This window comes from Rousettus aegyptiacus, unplaced genomic scaffold (assembly GCF_014176215.1).
Source record: "Rousettus aegyptiacus isolate mRouAeg1 unplaced genomic scaffold, mRouAeg1.p scaffold_m13_p_7, whole genome shotgun sequence".
In the NCBI taxonomy this organism is placed as follows: Eukaryota; Metazoa; Chordata; class Mammalia; order Chiroptera; family Pteropodidae; genus Rousettus; species Rousettus aegyptiacus.
The window spans coordinates 23,530,010-23,548,774 of NW_023416310.1; the positions used below are offsets into that span (position 1 = coordinate 23,530,010).

Here is an 18,765-nt window from a genome sequence, read left to right on the forward strand (position 1 = left end):
TAGAAGATGAGCCTGTGGGGATCTTTAAAGAGGAAAAAAAATCAACAGTGGAGATGGAGCATAAGAATTGGGGGGGAAAAAACCCAACTCACTACAGTGTTGTTTTCGTAAATCTGTGAGAGGGACTTTCTCCTATCTTTATACAATCACACAGTGGACAAGGTTTAACAATGCAGGAAAGGGATGCTTCTTTCTATATTTAATCCCTTTTCTGGCTCCGTGAATTTGAAAAACACTTCATTTTGTACGATTTTCCTAAATAAAACTCTGCACTTTGCTTGTACAGGAAGAAACAGAATGTGATTCTATTTCCACTTCTAGAGCCAGTGCAGACATTTCTTTGTTAGACGTTGTTGAAGAGAGTGTAAAATGATGCAGATGGTAGTGGTGAAGTGTCTTAATGTCATCCTATCCCACCTATAATTTTGCTGTTTCCTTTGTGATTTTTACTTGGCCACTTTGCTTTCAGGGAATTTTCCAGACAGAGCCTCGCGATTGGCTACCCTTTAGATAGAGACACAAAAGGCTTTAAATTTATCTTGTCTATTTCCAGAGAGAAAGATGCAATGCTGAGGACATTCGTTTCACCTAGAAAGTCTAAATTAGTCTCCAAAACATGTACATATGCTACAAATACATTTATTTCTCTCCTAACTTTTATCATTGAAGTTCTTTGGTGCTCTGACATAGACTCAGTGGAAAAGTAAGTGCAGCTCAGGCCATTATAATTTATAACATGCAGAGAAAGGCACTCACCAGCGCTGACAGTGATGGCTTCAATAAACTGCTCTCTCCAGCTGTTCGTCCCAACCACAAGGGCTAGGTTTGTCTTCTTAATAAGTTTGTCCACGGTACTCTAGAAAGGTTGAAAAGAGTAAGATAATAACTGCTAGGTTAGTTAAGGCCTTGGAAAATCTAAGACCTTGTTGATTTTGAAACCCCAGAGTTATATAAAGGGTAGCAGATGTTAGGCTCAGAAGAACAGTATTGACATCAAACACTGTTATGATTATGCAAACAGGCATGGTCCTTACTTGGAAACATATTGAAATGGAAACTTCTTTGTAGCAAATACAAGCCTCCTTCACTGCCTAATGGCCAATGAAGAATGGCCTCACTGTTTAGAACAGCAGATGCTGCAGAAGCCCATGCCTTCCCCTGAAGGCTTTATGAACTTGCTTCTCTACTGGCTTCATCTAGAGTGTGCTGTCTGCACCTGAATTAACATATGCCCTGCTCAGCGTTACATATCTGTGCATAACTGGAAGTGGCAGATAGACTAAGAAACTAAAAACTCTTACTGCTCTTGTGTTTATCAATATAATGCAGCCAGCTAGCACAGGTTTCAAGGTTGTTGCTGGGTGATCATCCATAAATGGATTTTTCTTTGGTTAGAGAATTCGCTCTCACCCTATGGCTATTGTAAACAAGAAAAATAAGATAAAAAGTCAGTTTGTATGGTTTAGAGCACATTGCAATTTACCTTGCGCTGAATTTCTCCCTTCTTTATTAACACTGAACCTCTTCTTTTTCCTTCTACCTTTTTTAAGCATTTGGTTTTGTACAATGAGCACTTTCTAGCTTTCTAATTGTCAGTTAATATAACAACAGGAGCAGTCAAGCGTTTACAAGAAAACTAAGTAAGCAGATGCACCCAAAGCACTACCACAAATCATAGCAACTACGGGGAAAAGGGTCATTTTCAGGACATGAGGCTGCTCTTCCCAGAGGAACTACCACATTGACTAGTCTACCACACATCCACACTTACTGTCAGAGCATCCTCGAATTCCCACTAATTGCAAAGAGGCAGAAAACACGTATTATTTGTCTTAGGTCAAACTCTGTACATGTTTAATGCACTGTGCCTGAATTGACTATGGTTTGAGAGAGAACATGTTATCAGCTAACTGGGTGTAAAAAAAAAAAAAAGATGCACAGAAGGCCAAAGCTAAATCAGAATGTCAGGTGTGTTAGTTCAACGAGTCATTTGAACTGACTTGAAATACTGAGATAACGTGAAAGGGCCCATCTCCAACTAGCCTACTGTTTTTCCAACATCATTTTTTTTTATTATTGCTTGTTTGTCCTTAGGGTGGTGACCTTTCAGCCTCTAGCCTCCTGTCTAGAACTGCTAGTGCCCCTGATAATAGCTGTGACCATCACTGCTCTTGGCCACTGTAACCTGAAGCACATGGCAAGCATCTGCCTTTTCTCTCTTGACTCAGCCACATCTAATCAAGCACTCTGTCTTAGCTGATGCCAATTCAAAGTTTTGTGTAGACTGAAACAAGAAAGGACCCTGACATTTCCTAAATGTAATGGAAACTTGGGGCTGATCTCTCCAAAGGAGCCTCTTTGTTTGGAAGCCAAGGCGGAGATTCCCATGTTTATCACCTGGAGATAAACAAGTTACAGGATAGACTGGTCTAACAGTTGAATGCAGATTTGCCTCAAGAAATAATCTCTAAAGAACAAAATTTTAAGATAAACTAAACTTAAAAATGTAAAACCCAGGGTAGATTGTAAACTTAAGTTCTTGTTAACCCTGGAAAACTATGGGATAGCTTGGGTTTTTCCTAGATCTTAATTTGCATATGTGTCCTCCCTTGACCTATGGGAGGAGGGGAAGTGAATAAGACGAACTTGGTGTTCAGATACTTTAACTAGTTCTTTGCCATCTATATTTATCCAGAGATTTCCTATATGCCAGTGATAACTTTTCACTGCCCTAGACTTGTAAGTGATTGTTATAACCTCTCTTCAGCAGTGAGTTTTATGAAAGCCCAGCCCTGTCACAAGTAAACAAAAAAACAGTGGGCAAAGCAGAGTGGGACATTGTGAGGTGTCACCCAGATTTGAGTGCGAGTGCAAGGAAATTAACAGATTTCAATCGCCCGAAGGGAAAAGTTTAATTGCATTTTTATCTTTTAAAAATTATGCTGTAATTTGAAAGACATTTTACTCTCCACCTGTCTCGTATCATCAGCCACCTCGATTTGTGAACTAAATTTAAAAAAATAATTAATGGGCCCAGCTAAAGGAAAAGAGGCCACGACAAGAAATCCAGGTAAATACCAAGGCTTCTCCGTCGGTGGCCTGATTCTCCATTTTGAAATAGTAATTCTGTTTTTTTTCAGACAGGAGCAGAGTCTGCTTTGGAAAAAGAAGTGGGGAAAATAGTGCTGTTTTATGAATTTGTAGTTCTGGAAAGCCAGAAAGAGAATGCTCCTTTTCACGTCCCATCATAGAATTATGATGTCTTCTGCTGGAGTCTTCTCAGATGCTAGGGCCACATGAGTGAGACAGGATGGGGGTGAAGTAGGGGCAGAGGGAGCAGCTAAGAATGGACAGAAGTTGCACCTCAAAGTCTGAAGCTCACCCAAAGGCCTATTTGTTTAACTTCTGAAAAATAGGTTTCATTATCTAGAAAACTAAGAATTTAATTTTATTAATTAAATGATAAACTCTCTGGTTACAGGCAGTATTCCTTCAGTATGCTGACTGTGCTAAAAAAAAAGTCCTGGGATCTTAAGAGGATGACTAAATGTAAATGAGAGCTTGTCAATGAGATGTTCCATGGGGAGACCTTACCATCTCCCTCCAAAAAAAAGCCTCCTAATTTTCAGTGCCTAAGAAAAGCCACCTAAATGTCCGTGTGAATGCCTTGCTTCTAAGAGATTTAATAGCTTTTTCAAATAGAGCTTGGTGTTTTCCACATAACAATATCTTGAAATCCACCTTTGCTTCTTCCTTGCTATCTCCTCAGTCTAAACCCTCCCTTCAGGCACCCTGGGCAGTGACAGATGCCAACCGCAAAGCCCTGGTTCTGATACTGTTTGGTTTGAAGGATCCATATTAACTCTAATTCTAATTCTGCATTGACATCCTCTCAATTAATGAGCAGTTGCCTGAAATTACATGTGCCTCTCTTTCCCTACAGATCTGACAGGGCAGGCCAGCACTATGAACAGTCTTGGTCCCGGGATGGCCCTGGCCTCCCCGGTGGGTGGGGTTGGTGAGCATACCTTGAATTCATATGATTCTTCAATGATCACTTCCAGCTTGGTGTGTTCTCCCAAAATAGGGCGCCCCATTTCTGCAATGCGCCTCTCCTCCTCCTCTTTGCTGGTCAGCGGCTGCTTGTCATCACATTCCTCTGTGAAAGGGAAAGGCAACAAAGTGAGCAATGTGCTCAGTTTTATTGAAAATCCTTGGACCCTGCTGCAAGAAAACCAAGAAGGAAGGAAGTCCGAATGACCTACTAAAAGTCCCTTGGTAAGATCATAAAGCTGGAGAGGATAGACACTTGGTGTGTCAGGCAGCATATCACTGTGACAGCAAGTGATGAAAATGTCCCACGACCTAAGCACATTCCAAAGTGCAGATCGGGAAAAGCGACTTACAGGGGCATATTACTGAGCAAGGCTCTGCCTGCATATTGTCTGTATTGAAGGAATCACCCAGGTGTCCCCTGTGACAATGGCTCATCTGCTGTTTGTACACATTTCTTCAGCACACAACCAAAAGGAAACATAATTAAAAGAGCTAGAGGGACTCATGGGATAGAGGAATCTGGCCTCTTCCCCTTCACTTTCTATAGGTGACATAAAATGCCCTAGGGCCAAAGAGATGGTGGAAGGGAAATCCTGCCCTTTGCCTCTCGACCTACCACACACTCCTATTGCAAGAAGAAAACATCCTTTCCATGTTTCAATAAGATGCCTGCTCCAGCGCTTCCTCTGGTGCAAAGCTGAAATGTGTTAGGAAGACCTTGACCATGTAAATCTTAAAATACACAGGGAGGGTGAGGGCGACATCTTTGGGGATTTAATACTACTCACCACGTGAGCATGATTATTTCCAGAACTACTGTGTAGCTTACACTCCAGGAGAGGCTAGGGGATGCTGAGAAAATGTTAATGGACTTGAGAGTCCATTAATGAGGGGAAGCTCACAGTTGGCTCCTCTCTGCGTGAAGGTCATTAGGATAAATCACAGACTGAAAAGGCCATGCACATGTGAAAGACAAACACTATTCCTATAATCACTTAGCCCACTTATCCTTCAGGCCCAGGATGCTAGATCAGGACAGGTCACTTCCCCTCAGAGTCAAGCTGAATAAACTTCATCTCCAAGGAATTAATATCGGTGGTATAGAAAGACCTCAACCCTGATATCCTTGCTTCTAGAACTTTTCAGGTAAACTTCCTTCGGTAGGAGTCTGTTGACAGAAGAAACACCAGAAAGGAAGGGACTTCTGGCCTAGGCTTCTTGCGTTTTGCATTTAGGCACTAGCTTCTGCAGGAGCCCATATTTCGCATTCTCTCCAAAGACATGTGGCTTCCGTCTGCTGCAGGACCCTGCCATGGTGGCTCCATCTGATGCTCTAGCAAATGCTGCAGAGAACCGGTTCCTACGTCAGTCATTCACTGCTAAGACATGGAGCAGATGGGCTAGAGGCACTGCTAACAATTTATATACCACATGTCAAAACCAACCAAAGGACAAAGCAGAATGTAGCATGTCAAGAAATTCTTGAGTATATCTTCAACTGTGTCTTTCTAGACGGATATCTCAGAATCTGCTTTTCTATAGCTGGTGATAACAGGACCCAGAGGAAATTAGATGAAGACAAAAAAGAAGTGATTTTGGACTGGCCAGAAACTGCTGAATGTTAGCAGGTGCAAAGGAGAGGTGCAAGGATATTAACTTTAACTGTTAAAGTGGCAGTATTTTAAAAAGTAGTCTTGGGACGTTATGACGCAAGGGAAGGCAAAGGGTTCCGATTGATGTCTCCAAGATTTATCTTTGAAATTATGAGTACGTAGTTGAGGGGTTGGGCTGAAATATGTGAAATTCAATTTACCCTGAGCACAAATCAATCATGCGTTGGTTCATACTGCTTTCTGATCCTTGAACCCAGGATGTTTTTGGTAGTTTTCATAACTGCAGGTTATATTAACGTCTTTGTTCAAAACCTTGGCTGAACATGGATGCCCTGGAGACTTACATCAAGTAAGAATTATTTTTCCACAAGAACTACTATAACTTGGATTTTTATTTGAATTGCAAAACCATTGGGGGAGAATATTTATTATGTTCCCCTTTTCTGAAGTTTATTTATAAATGGCAAGTTGCTTTTAATAGAATTCAAGATAATTTAGGTAGAAAAAATAGAAAATTTGCAAAAGAAAGGGGATGTGGAGGCATTAATGTGAAATGCCACATTTCACAAGATAAAATGATTTGGAATATAGTATTAAATAAATAGACGTAGTAAAAGAAAATCAAATCACACAGTGAGTGCAAAGGTTATTTCCTTTTTAATCATCCCTCGGTCCTTCTGATCAAGAAGAAACATGTGGTTTGGTGCTGTTATGTCTGTTAACTACTTCCTGGCATTTGAGTTTTTATCTTTTAAGAAAGAGAAAATAGTTCTAAAGCATAGAGCATTCGACTATAACTAGCTAGAACTTAATAACTTTTTTTCCATTCTAACCTTTTTTAAACCTTATTGTCTACTCATGACAAATGATACTAGTTTTCCATTTGTGTTGGTAACAACATTTTCTTTTAAAAACAAATTTAGTCAAGTACAAACACGAGGCAATTTCAAACAATTACATTAAGAAAATCATAGTATAGCTGGTATGAAGTCAAAGCAAATATTGTAGAGGAAGTACGAGCATGACAAAAATTTAGGAAATACTCTCTGAGCAGATCTGATACTAACCTAAAGAAAATCAAGGCACCTCATTTCTTTCACTTTTTACACTCTTTCTCCAAACCTGACTTGACTTTAATGCCATACTTTTATCTCGTTGTCTGTCTATCCATCTGGAAAAGCTTCCCTATTTCTACCTAGCTAAATCCAACCTATCTTTCAAAACCCTACCTCTTCTTGCATGAAATATCCCAGTTGACCTATTTAGGAATGACCACTCTAACCTTATATTAATTCCTTAATATTTGTTGTGTGTGCTGAACACAAATCCTCCTAACATACTATTTAAATTTTTTTTAATGTTACCTGTATGTACAAATATTCAGCATGTAAACGTACTGAGATATAACAATATGTCTCATTGTTCTTTGAACAGTCCTCACATCCCCCAGAGCCTATTACAATGTATGAAATGTATTAGGTGCTCAATAAATATTTGTTGTGTGACTCTCCAACTCACTGTTAAAAAAAAGCCTCTATTTGCTTTTTGCACGTAAAGATGATTTGTTTGTTTAACACACGTCATTGCACTCCTATGATATGTCAACACATTGAAGCTTCCAACCACATCCACCCTGCTTTTCCAGGAACTGATGGCCTAGTGGGAAGCGAGGCATATAGATGGAACAGCTTCTAGTATAGCACAGTAAGAGCTGAGGGACTGGGGTCGGGGAGCAGCTTGCTCTGCCTGTGGGAATCAGGAAAGGCTTCAAGAAAGAGGAGATATTTGAAATTCTCCTTGAAGTATGTATAGAAGCTTGCCAGATGAAGATGGTGGTAAGGTTGGCCAAGAGGTGGTAGGGTAAGGAGAGCCATTCCAGGCAGGGAGAAATCAAAGCACAAAGTTACAGTGTTGTGAAAGGATCAGGGCTATTTTCACTTAATCAATGTCATGAACATTTAAGAAGTAATTATATGTAACTAAGAAAATGCAGCTGGATAAATCCTATTATTTCTCTATGATGATACTTATAAATAGTATTTATGATGCAGGTTTTTGACACTCACAAAGAAGAAAGCTGAGTCTATTTTTTTTTTAATGTCCTCTCTTTAGATACCTTTTATTGAATAGGAGAATAGTTAATAGCATTTTTCTGTATTATCTATTGTGTTTGTTCCCTTTTCTCTTTGAGTGCTGGATCAAATACAGTTAGTTTCATTTCCTTACTTATGCAATGATAATATATGGTAGTTTTAGTTCTGCTTAAGTTCTTCTCTCTCTCTCTCTTCCCATATACATGTATACTTTTTAAATTCACCATATTTTATTGAGAGGTTGATAATAAATTACATAACATCGTGGTCTTAACTAACCAATATGACTTAAAGATCAAATGCATAATTGATAGCTGCTGTTCACATCAGTATTGATAGGCCATAATACAATCCTGTTATAAAATCACCAGTAGGGGACCTCTCTTATCCTGAGTAATTGATTCTGCAATTGGCAAACAAAAGCTTATAGGTACCTGGGATCTGGGAAAAGCAGAATTATATTTAAAAAAGAACTTGTCTGTGCTTTCTGGCTCAGGCTGCATTTTGAAGCAGTGAGTGGTGAAGGGCTGAGAGTGGGAATCCCTATTAGAAAATAATGCAACCCACAGGAGATCTGTGCAGGAGGAGCTACTGTTTATATTCTTTATTGTATTTGCAATTTTTAACTTAACAAACGACGTAGATTGGAAAGGAGGTGCAAGGCTAGTGGTGGGACAATTTGCTCAAGATTATTTTGATCCTTCGATGAGATCTATGCTGACAAGTTTGAAAACAGAGGTCTCTTGATAGTTTTCAGCATTTGGCTGGTTCTCTAATAAGAACCTCAAGAGACTGGCACTTTTATTCCTGTGAGGAATATTCTAGAACAACTCTGCAGTCAGGGCTGGGCATCATAATTATTAAATAGGGGTGTGAGAAGTGGGGATGAAGAAAGTCCTGCTGGGTGGAAAGAAGTGCTTCTATCACCATGGCCAGTGATGCATGATGGTGTTGATGGAAGAGTTGACTATCCTTGCCCTCATCCAGAGATGCAGTGCAAGGAGATGATGCTTGAGCTCTAACCTTTCTGGAGATCTAGGATAGTTGTAGAATCCTCTAGTCACTCTGTCAATGACACCCCCTGGAGAAACCCCACAGATGTGCTATCATCTGTGCACATATGGCTACCATCATGTTACCTGGAGGCAGGAAAAGCAGGCTCTGGGAAGAAATACAGCTTGCTTTCAAAGAAATGTCATTATACTTGAAATCAATGACCCAAGCTTGAGAAACAAGATTTGCAAGAAATCTAGAATACATTGAAACTCGAGGGGGAGGGGACATTGGGATCAGTCTGCTCTCTCTACCATGCCCCCTACCCTGTGCTGATGGGGTTGCATTTTGTTGCCCATCTGCCATATCTCCAGCTACAGAGAATTCACTGTATTATTTAGCAACGTTTTAGAGCAGAGAGGGGCGAAATTGTGTCACTTTAATGTCTAAAGACATAAGGAACACTTAAAGGCAGTTAACTTCAAATTAATTAAACTGGTTCTCAAGGACCATGAAAAAATGAGTACCTGCAATGGTGATTACAGTAGAGGGAATCGGATGTTCTCTAGCGTGAACTTTCCTGAAGACAGGTTGGCCTAGCAAAAGGACAGGCAGGAAATCACCAGAATGTATTGCATTGGTTTGCTAGCAGAGCTTTGTGGAATTAGTAAGCTAAACATCACACTGAGATGCACACATCACAAGCAATGTTAGTTAGAGAACTGAATAGTCATAGGTCACTCCTATATAGGTCACTGAGGTGAGCAGGAAGATGGGGCCGGTGTTCTGCAAGCCACACACACCACAGTCAGGGATGTAGCTAGATTCCTGCAGGTGTCTGAAATGGAATACCCATGTCCTTCTAGTACTGCTTCCAGAGGCATCAAGGAAAAACAGAAAACATTTGTGTGATGACGGGTAGCCTGGTTTTCCTATTGGTGCCAACAAAAGCCTAGAGCAGGCCATTCCCCTAGTTTTTCCATATGTGAAAAGGGGACCGGTATTTGCTTTGTCCACATCACAGGTTTGTTTGGGGGTCACATAACATAATATTTGGGAACATGCTTATTTATTTCCTGGGGCATCTGAATGGGAGAATGTTGTATTCAGGTTTTCATTAAACTTCTGGGTCAATTGACTGCCAGATCCACCTACTGTTGGCTTCTAACAAGAGCTGCCCATACTTGACCTGGGAATCATGAGATTGGAGACTTGGTGCCAACTCTGTCATACACTTGCTGTCTAAGCTTGGCCAAGGCATCTCTCTTCCTGAGACTCAGTTTTCTCAATTATAAAGTGCCACCGAACTTGAAGGGGATTTGTTCCTCTTACCTATGTACTGAAGTGATTAAGTGTTTTTAACTGTCAGAATTTCCATAGTTTGGCTTTCTGAAAAAGCCATATGTCTTATTTAGTCTATTACTTGGTGAGTATAATATGATTGGAAGAGCGACTTTTTAAAAGAGTTATACTGACTGATACATACTTTCGATTAATTAGGGAAATCGACAGCTGCCTGTTTGGGGAATCCAAAATGCCTCTCTCCTGTCCAAACTGAACAAGATACTTAATTTTATTAAAAATATCCAAATGAATGTGCTGCAGTTCCCCGCTTTCGGTGTCCCCACTGTTTTTCATTTGACTGGAATTCATACCGATGACATTTACGAGACACAGCTGGGCTTTGGATTGAACAAGGGTAAAGATGTAGGTAGGAGTGAAGGGCTTGAAAAGAAGGAAATAAAAATGCCAGGGTGAGAACAGCCATCTCATGGCCTTAGACTTCAAGCCAGAGGGCCAGGCTGTGAGTCCTGGATGGGTGACACGGGGTCGATTGATTAATCTCTTTGTCCCTTCATTTCCTCTCCTATAAGCGAGAACAAATAAAATGATATTCCATAAGGTTGAGGATTAAGTGATACAATAAGTAATAAATACTTTGCAAACTCTAACGAGCTACAATGTACAGGGGGTTATCACATTAGGTACCTGGAGGGTCCAAAGGGGGAATGATGATGTCATCATAGGTCTAAACGAGCAAGCTCGAGGAGCAACAGGCGATGACTTACAAATTTCAAAGGTACCTTCACCACTAACGAGATCTCTCACATATAAGTACTGGGCTGTGGACCAAACAACCTTTTCAATTTCCATATACTTTGCTTCAAATTCAGATTTCCACACTTAGCTGTATAAGACCACATAAAAGCTGCAGGCAGATTTCAAAGGCTAGATTAATTCCTTTCTAGTACTCTTGCATCTCAAAGCCTTGACTTCAAAGCCTTAAACTGACTTTAAAGAAAAGCTCTTTGGGATTTATAGCTGCTTTTCACTGTGCAGACCTAAGTTTTAGAACTTTCCCCTGAGGTATCTTACAAGAGTGGCTCTCAGGCATTCTCCTCTAGTTCAGAAGAAGGTCCACGTATAGTGGGAGGAGCAGACCAATGTTGAGATTCCCAGAGAATTCTGGAACTTTCTCTTGTTTTACCTGCACCAATTTCCAGTCTTGGAAAGAGGTGTTAAAATTAGAAAATACTGCTATTTCAGATGAAAGTTTTAGCCATAAGGAAGAAGTTAATGAAGTACATAACATGAAAGAAACTTTTGGAAGAAGTGATTCTGTCCTCTTGGTTACAAGGTGTGTCCCAGGTGGGAAATGTTAGACATTATTAGACAGATATTCTAAAACTTGATATGAACAATTTCTGAGGAAAAAAAAGAGGGATCCAATTACATAGATACTAAAAGATAAGATGCTTCAAGTGATGCAGAAGGAAGGCTCTAAAAGCAAAATCCTGACATAGTCAATGATAAAAAAAAAAAAAAAGGAAGATATCCAAACACACAAATGCATTTTAACAAGGCATTCTACAGCCAAAGATTTTTAGTTAAGGTCTCATTATCAGGCTGCAGAGGGCTGTAGGTGCTGCTAGATACTAAACTATATCTACAATGGTTGACAAAAAAATAAAATAAAATAAAAAATAAAAATAAAAATAAATTCTTTCAAGAAAGCCACGAAGGCTGACTTGCCAAATTTCTACCTTATACAAATCTCACAATGATAACAAATTGGGTGACAGAATCAGAATATTTTCAAAATTTGAGTGAGCTAAAAGGATGCTATGAGAAAAAAAAAAAGAACAAAAATCTTAAAAAATGAATGTAAATTCCTACATTTGGATTCAAAAACAGCATCTACAGCAATGCAGAATTGGGAAGACTTGACCTGGAAAAGCTTCAGATGAATCAGATTTAAGAAATCCTCTACTAGGACTTGTCCTGTTAAATATTTTTATCCTTTTCAATTTCTATGTCTCTGAGAGTTTATGAATTATTTTGTTATTAAATGCTGTGTCTGGAGAGAGGCAGTGGAGACCAATCGTCCATGTAAAATTGGTCGTATTCAGAAAGTTCCGTTTTGGACAGAATTGTGTTGGAACTACTTGATCATACATTTATACTAACAGTAATTTAAGTTAACCCCAAGTCTCACCATAGCATTTTCAAAATAAGAATTTTTGGAAATATTTCCTAATTTTTTTTGTTCAGTTATCTGATTTCAGGAAAAAAATAATTAGAATATTGATACTTGTACAATATATTGGACGTTCGATATTTATCTCCCTCTCTAAATCTGCATAGACCATTATGAAAGGGTGAGAAAAATATTTAGGATCAAAAGAGAGGATGCTCTTGTGTACAGAAGGAGAAGATAACCTCCTTCTGTACCCAAGAAAATAACTTCAGATCGTGTTAAACAATGTAACAGACTGGGTACCATTTCGATTAAAGGGTTTAAACTTTCTAACTGGCATTTTGAGTTTTTACAGAGCATTTCATAATGCACTTCAAGTGGTAGAAACATTACTAGTTAATTTACAAGTGTTAATAATGCTAAAACTTACATCCCCAAAGAGTGGTTCATTCATATTGGTGTGGTGGGATGATGGGAAGGGACTGCTCTGTCTTCTCCCCATGGGACATTAGCTATTATTAGGATCCTGAGCTTGGGCCATGAAGAAATCTTGGGTGTCAACTCTTATTTTTCCTTGAGGCCAGCATTTGTCTTATTTATTCTGGTACTTTTTTCGAACATCTAGCAGGGTGTGCTGCACATCACCAGTGCTACGTGAACATTTGTAAATTGATCATTGTCAAAATGTGAACAAATACCGATTCTCTATATGAGTTTGCTCATAAATAAACACAGCACACACATCGTTAACGTGTAAAATGTTAAATGTGTAGAATCAGCAAGAGCACAGATCATGTGCCACAGCTAAATGTTAATACAGGTTACATAAAATGTGGTTTCCATTTAATTTTTAAGGATATTTAGGGGGAAGTGAGGAACATTTAAAAAAACCGTCTTACCATACAGGTATTTCCCTTCATTAAGAGTAAATAAAAATGAGAAATAATTTTAAAGAATGTATACAATATATGGTGAGAACAGACAGTAAGAAATAAAATTTGATGTCATTAGACTTTAAAAATTCATACCTGTTATTGTGAAGCCACCTAAAAAAGAAAAAATAAATAAATGTTACAATTTATTTAACTCACACTTTAATAACAAATACAAGTGACATTAGACTGCCTGACAACCCATCTAAGGTATAAAAACTTCCCAAATTATATTTATAACTAAGAAAAATATGAAAACATCCATTCAGGACTTAATCACTAATCATTCTTTTTAAGATTATGAGATTTAGTGCACAAATTTAATTCTGTGCATACATAAGAAATCACTGATTTTTAAAAAGGTTATACTAAACTAAAAATGGAACATAAACTATCTGGCCTTAAAAAAATGAGGCCAATTATCCTAAACAAAATGTTGCTAGTAAATCAATAGAAATAAAAGTCAAAAAACTACTGTATCACCTGACGGAAATGGAAAATAACCTAAAAAAATGGAAAGGAAATGCAAGAAATGAAATGCTTACCAAGCTCATTCAATAACAGGGCTGTGAAAGAAACAAGACAAAGACAAACACAGAATAAGAGACCAAATGAATAATGAAAGTAAGAGGAATATCAGCAGAAAGAAATCCAGGCAGATCTGATTACAGTAGTAGGGCGCCACTACTAAAAAATCGGTGCACCCCAAGGAAATGTGCATTGGGAGTATTTCCAAACATCCCAACACTAATTTCTGCAAATGTGTGTGATTGACTTTATATACACATACATGTATGTGTGTGTGTATATATATATATATATATATACTTCACTCTATATATTTTTCCTTCACACTTAATAAAACATTTCTACTATATATATTTATATACAGTGTGTATATCTAGTTTACCAAATATAGTATATAGTAGGAATATTTTATAATATTAACCCTAAAATTTATTTGAGTGAGTCTTTTCATTAAATAGTGCCTGGTAGTTAGTTCAACATATGGAAGGCTCAAATCATCCAGAATCTCAGGTATTGTACTTTTCATTCAATGAAAGCAGATAAACTATCTTAAGAAATTTTATTTTGGCCACCCTGCATGGAAGGATGATTTGGCCCAAGGTAAAGTTCTCTCTCTGGAGGTTCTATTTGCATGATATTTTGGCCATTGAGGGAATGCGTGTGTATTTTAAATCCTCAAAACTTGAATCCCAGGAATTAGCACTTATTTGTGTGTCCCTATCTATGACTTCTGGACATTATAATTGGACAACCAGAATGCCTCCTGTGGACACATAAGTCCATGGAAACTGACAAGGAAGGGAAGGGGACGTACATAATTTGTCTTTCAGGTTATGTGCTTTAAATCCAGACTATACTGTAGCACTTCATTTTGCTGAAAGGTACCTGGCTGAATGTATCAAATAAATTAATTCTGGAGTTGTAGATGGGACTGTTACAACTACTTTCCCGGGCTCAGTTTTCTTTGTAAGGGTAGTGGCGCTAGAGGATACTTTCTAAAACAAGTCAGTAATTTTATTCATAGTGACAAGAATCCACTTGGTGGGTGTGAAACTGGATAGTGCTATCAAGGAATTTTAACTTGCTTTTACATGAGGGCATATTTTATTAAAATGACAGTCGAAAGGACTGTATCCAAGATGCTCTTCCTTTAGATAAAAGACAGTTCTTTGGAAGAATTCATTTAGAAGTAAGTGCTTTTTCCTGTATGTTAATGAAGCATTTTTGATCCCACCTTTGTAAGAAATCAGCACAATTTCCTAAAGTATCTTTTCCTCCTGCTTACTGCCTACGAAGCATATTAAATAGACTACATTAAAATAGGTCCCCAGTGCTTTTTTCTCCATCATTTAAAAGGCTTCTCTTACCATTTTGAACATGATTGAGTCAGGGACGTATATATATATATATATTTTTTTCTCATGGACTCCAAGACCATTGAGTCCTTGCAAATGTGGGATTAAATTCTCTTAAATGTTGGGACTGTAAAGGAATTAGTCCTATACATTTGATTTTTTTTCCTTTTACATGTAAAAGTATAAATTTCTTGCCAGGTAGTCCACCTAATCATCTCCTATACTGTTCTCATTAATTGTATGAAATTAATAAGTGCTATTAATATGTAGTATATTCTTTTTACATGTATAATTAAATAAATAGGATCCCTTTTAAAATGGCTCATTATAGAGGATAATTATAGGAAGGCCTCATAATAATTCAGAATAAAACATTATCTTTAATGCTGAGATAAAATTCCTGCCCTTCCTTATCAAATATAGGTCACATAAAACAAATATAAAAATCAAAGAGAGCAAGTAAGTTGTCTTCTTTGTTCAAATGTTTTTTAAAAATATAAGTACAAATCAACCAAAAAACCTAGTTATAAGAACACTACTGTTTATTTATTTATTTTTTACTCTACGTGTTAGAAATCTGTCAACTTTATGAAGAAAAAACATTTTGGAGCGTAAGCCTAGTAAGGCCTTAGCCAGGGGCTAAATTTTTACTAAAGGACCATGTCCTTCTTCCTAAGAAAACTGATTTGATGATGGTATCATACATATAGTCCCTTTTAAATGTCATATTTGATATGAAAAATATTATGCCCAAATGGACACTAGAATATTGATACCACTGCTCTTTAAGGATCTTCCTTTTTATTAAATATATATATTTTTGAAAAACTGGGTTCTCCGAAGAAGCCTAATTATCAAATTCTTTTGAAATTTCCTACTAGTTGCCATTAGACTCATCTACCACTATTAATAGGTATTAATTAGTCTTTATCACTAACTTTTTAGGGGAGATTTAATCGTTGGAACCAAATTTTAGAATAATCCCTGAGTAGTGAAAAACTAAATGCATAAATTGTTCTTTTATATGATCACTTTTGAGTTACAGAAACCTCTTTCAAGCATTTCTTAGATCAGGTTTTAATCAAGGTTAGTTGGCATTTCCTGAAGAAAATGGGCATTACTTGGTGCACTCGTGAATTAGGGAAGGAAATGAAACTGCTAAAGCTTCAAAGGAAATGAAGTATAGTACTTGGAAGCCGAGGAAGAAGAGAGAGTTAAGTGTGAGAGTAGGGAGACACGGAGAGAGAAGAGTACAATTTCTCGCTGGTATGTCTTTGTATACTCTCACACCTTTCATTCCTCTTCTTATCCATTTTGGTTCCTCAAGCACAAGGGAGAAACTGCACTCTTTCTCATATTCCTCACGGTCAAATATTCTAATGGTAATGATCTTCCTGTGGGAACACAAGACAAAGGCAAAACAAATGGTTGGAGTCGCACGCTCATGCTAGGTGTTCACCAAGCCGAATGTTACTGTGATGTTATGGAGGGAGAACTGGCCACACATGGACCTCCCGAAGTATGTAAAAGGGCATCTTGGGTGCTCTCAGCTGGCGCCCATTAAGTTTTCCTTGCTGATTTATCACGTTCGCAAATCCTTCCTGCTCCAATTAGCAGTCAGGAGGTACCCTCAATTTAGGAAATCAGAAAGTTGGCTTCATTTTGGCATAGCAAGGCATCTGCATCAACTTTCTTAGAAATGGAGAATTGATTGACTGCACTGAAAATTAATATCACAGAACTGCAATGTACAGAGAGGCCGAATTTGGCTAATGGAGCTACAGGCAGGGCCCACGCAGTCCCGGGTGAGATCTATGCCCTGTTACATAGGTGGAGGGATATGTGTGTTGTAAGTCACGTTCTGAAGAATGCAGGCATCCAGGGGTGGCACAGGCCAGCAGAAGCTGTTGGGCTCAGCCCTGGAGCAGCTCCCCCACCTTTCTTCTCACTCATCTCCACCAGGCGGGGCTCTCCAATCTCAAGGAAGAAGGTCTTGTTTTTCTCATACTCCTCATCATCAATTACCTTGACTGATATTGTTTTGCTGAAACAGAGAAGAATAGAAATTGACGAACAAGGGGAAGAGAAAAGAGAAGAGAAGGAACACAAAGAAGAGGAAAGCAAGGTAAATGAGCCGTACTTCCAGACAAACGGCAGCTGAGAAACCTCTGTATGGTGAGTTTTCCCTTCAAGAATGAGTAGGGGATAGCTATGAATGACTGGAGAGGTCACCCTGTACACAGCAACCCTGTCCAGGGCCAAGAGTTAGTTCAGGCAAAATACAGCACTCGGTACTAACAGGTTTACCATCATTATGAGAAGAAAAAGCAGAAAGACACGGACTACAATAATAAGAAAAGAAAAATATATTTATTTAGTAAATGCCTTAACTGTCAAATTGTTTGAGCTGTGCCAAGGAATTCACTCCTTTAGAACAAATCAATAAATCGCATCAAAATATTAATGGAAGTTATCTCTGAGTGTTAGGCTTATGAGTTGCATTTGGTCTTCATTGTGCTTTATTGTATTTCCAAACATAATATTTTTATCGTAAGATTTTATTAAAATAATAAATGTATCAAAGCATCACAAAATAAAATATAAAAGTCCTTTATCTTACCCCACCCAATGTCCTAGAATTAAAGTCTTATTTGCGTTAGTCAGATTTCCCACCTAGATCACAAGGGGAAGTTGTTCATGTCTTGTTTGTCTTTCTAAAGATGGAAGCTGAAGCCTCCCAACAGCTGTCTTGAAAAGTGGGGGGTGAGGAATCATGATGTTATAGCTATTTTCATCCCTCACAAAGCTGAGTTTCAACCTTGACAAAATATGCCATTTACCCTACTTTTAAACTCCACCAATACACCAAGGCTTTTTGTTAAGAATTCTTCCTGTAACTCATCCTTTAGCACTTCTTGCCTTTTGGACTTCTGGTTGTGAGTGACTGACAGGTAGGTAGGAAAAATGCAAATATTATGCAAATATCAACTTCCCATAAGCCTTGATGACTCTGAAAATAAATCTAATGTTATCTTCTAATTAATAAGGGCTTAATCGCATCATGTATTATAACTTAGAACCCACTCTACACTTGTTTGTCCTTGAAAAAAATTTTTTTCAGTAACATTGGCCAAGAATACTTCTCACTAAAGTTTTTGAAACAACACGTTTATACAGACACACAGTTCAAAGGCATAGATATTATTTAGCATTGGTGGAATTTTCTCAGTCTTCTGGAAGGAAACTGGTTTATAATTTTACAAAAAATTATTGACCCAAACCATCACATTTCATTTAGACCTATGCATGCCAAAGAGTATCTTCTTTCCTAAAATGAAGTAGGCTATGAATAGAAGTTGCTTTTAATTCTCTGAATTTCTCAGCTCCTGATAATTAATGCTTTAGTTCTGCTTTCTTGGGTTAGCACTGTAGAAGTGAGATCAAATGACTGGTTCTGGTCCTTTGGAGCCCCATAACCTGCTCTCTGCTCCTCAGCTACAGAACAGTCTTGCATGATGCTCACAACCCAATTTCTCACTAGTAAGGAGTTGGAACTCATGACAGCGCCTTCTCTATCTCAGTTCTGTCCTCAAAGACTGAAATACTACGGGGCTAGATGAGCAGTTGCAAATGCCTAAAGCAATAATCATTTTTTTTTTTTGAGTAGTGAGATATTTAACAACCATGTGACAAAGTCCAACTATGTGTATACAGTGA

General features: G+C 38.1%; 1 protein-coding gene across 25 annotated transcripts in view; it reads right to left on the reverse strand.

Moving 5' to 3' along the window:
- SLC8A1 (solute carrier family 8 member A1) overlaps window positions 1-18,765 on the reverse strand; it is a 338,333-nt gene that overhangs the window by 49,323 nt on the left and 270,245 nt on the right. For 8 of the 25 annotated variants that reach the window (XM_016141927.2, XM_016141925.2, XM_016141923.2 and 5 more), the window contains exons 3-9: window positions 16,986-17,092; window positions 13,711-13,731; window positions 13,262-13,279; window positions 13,133-13,147; window positions 9,283-9,351; window positions 4,029-4,159; window positions 757-856 (exon numbers count right to left, since the gene is read on the reverse strand). In XM_016141927.2, coding sequence (XP_015997413.1) covers window positions 757-856; window positions 4,029-4,159; window positions 9,283-9,351; window positions 13,133-13,147; window positions 13,262-13,279; window positions 13,711-13,731; window positions 16,986-17,092 — 461 coding nt within the window. Of the gene's footprint in view, window positions 1-756; window positions 857-4,028; window positions 4,160-9,282; window positions 9,352-13,132; window positions 13,148-13,261; window positions 13,280-13,710; window positions 13,732-16,338; window positions 16,443-16,985; window positions 17,093-18,765 lie in introns of all 25 variants that reach the window. The other 17 variants (XM_036225094.1, XM_036225105.1, XM_036225099.1 and 14 more) reach the window with 11 other exon arrangements.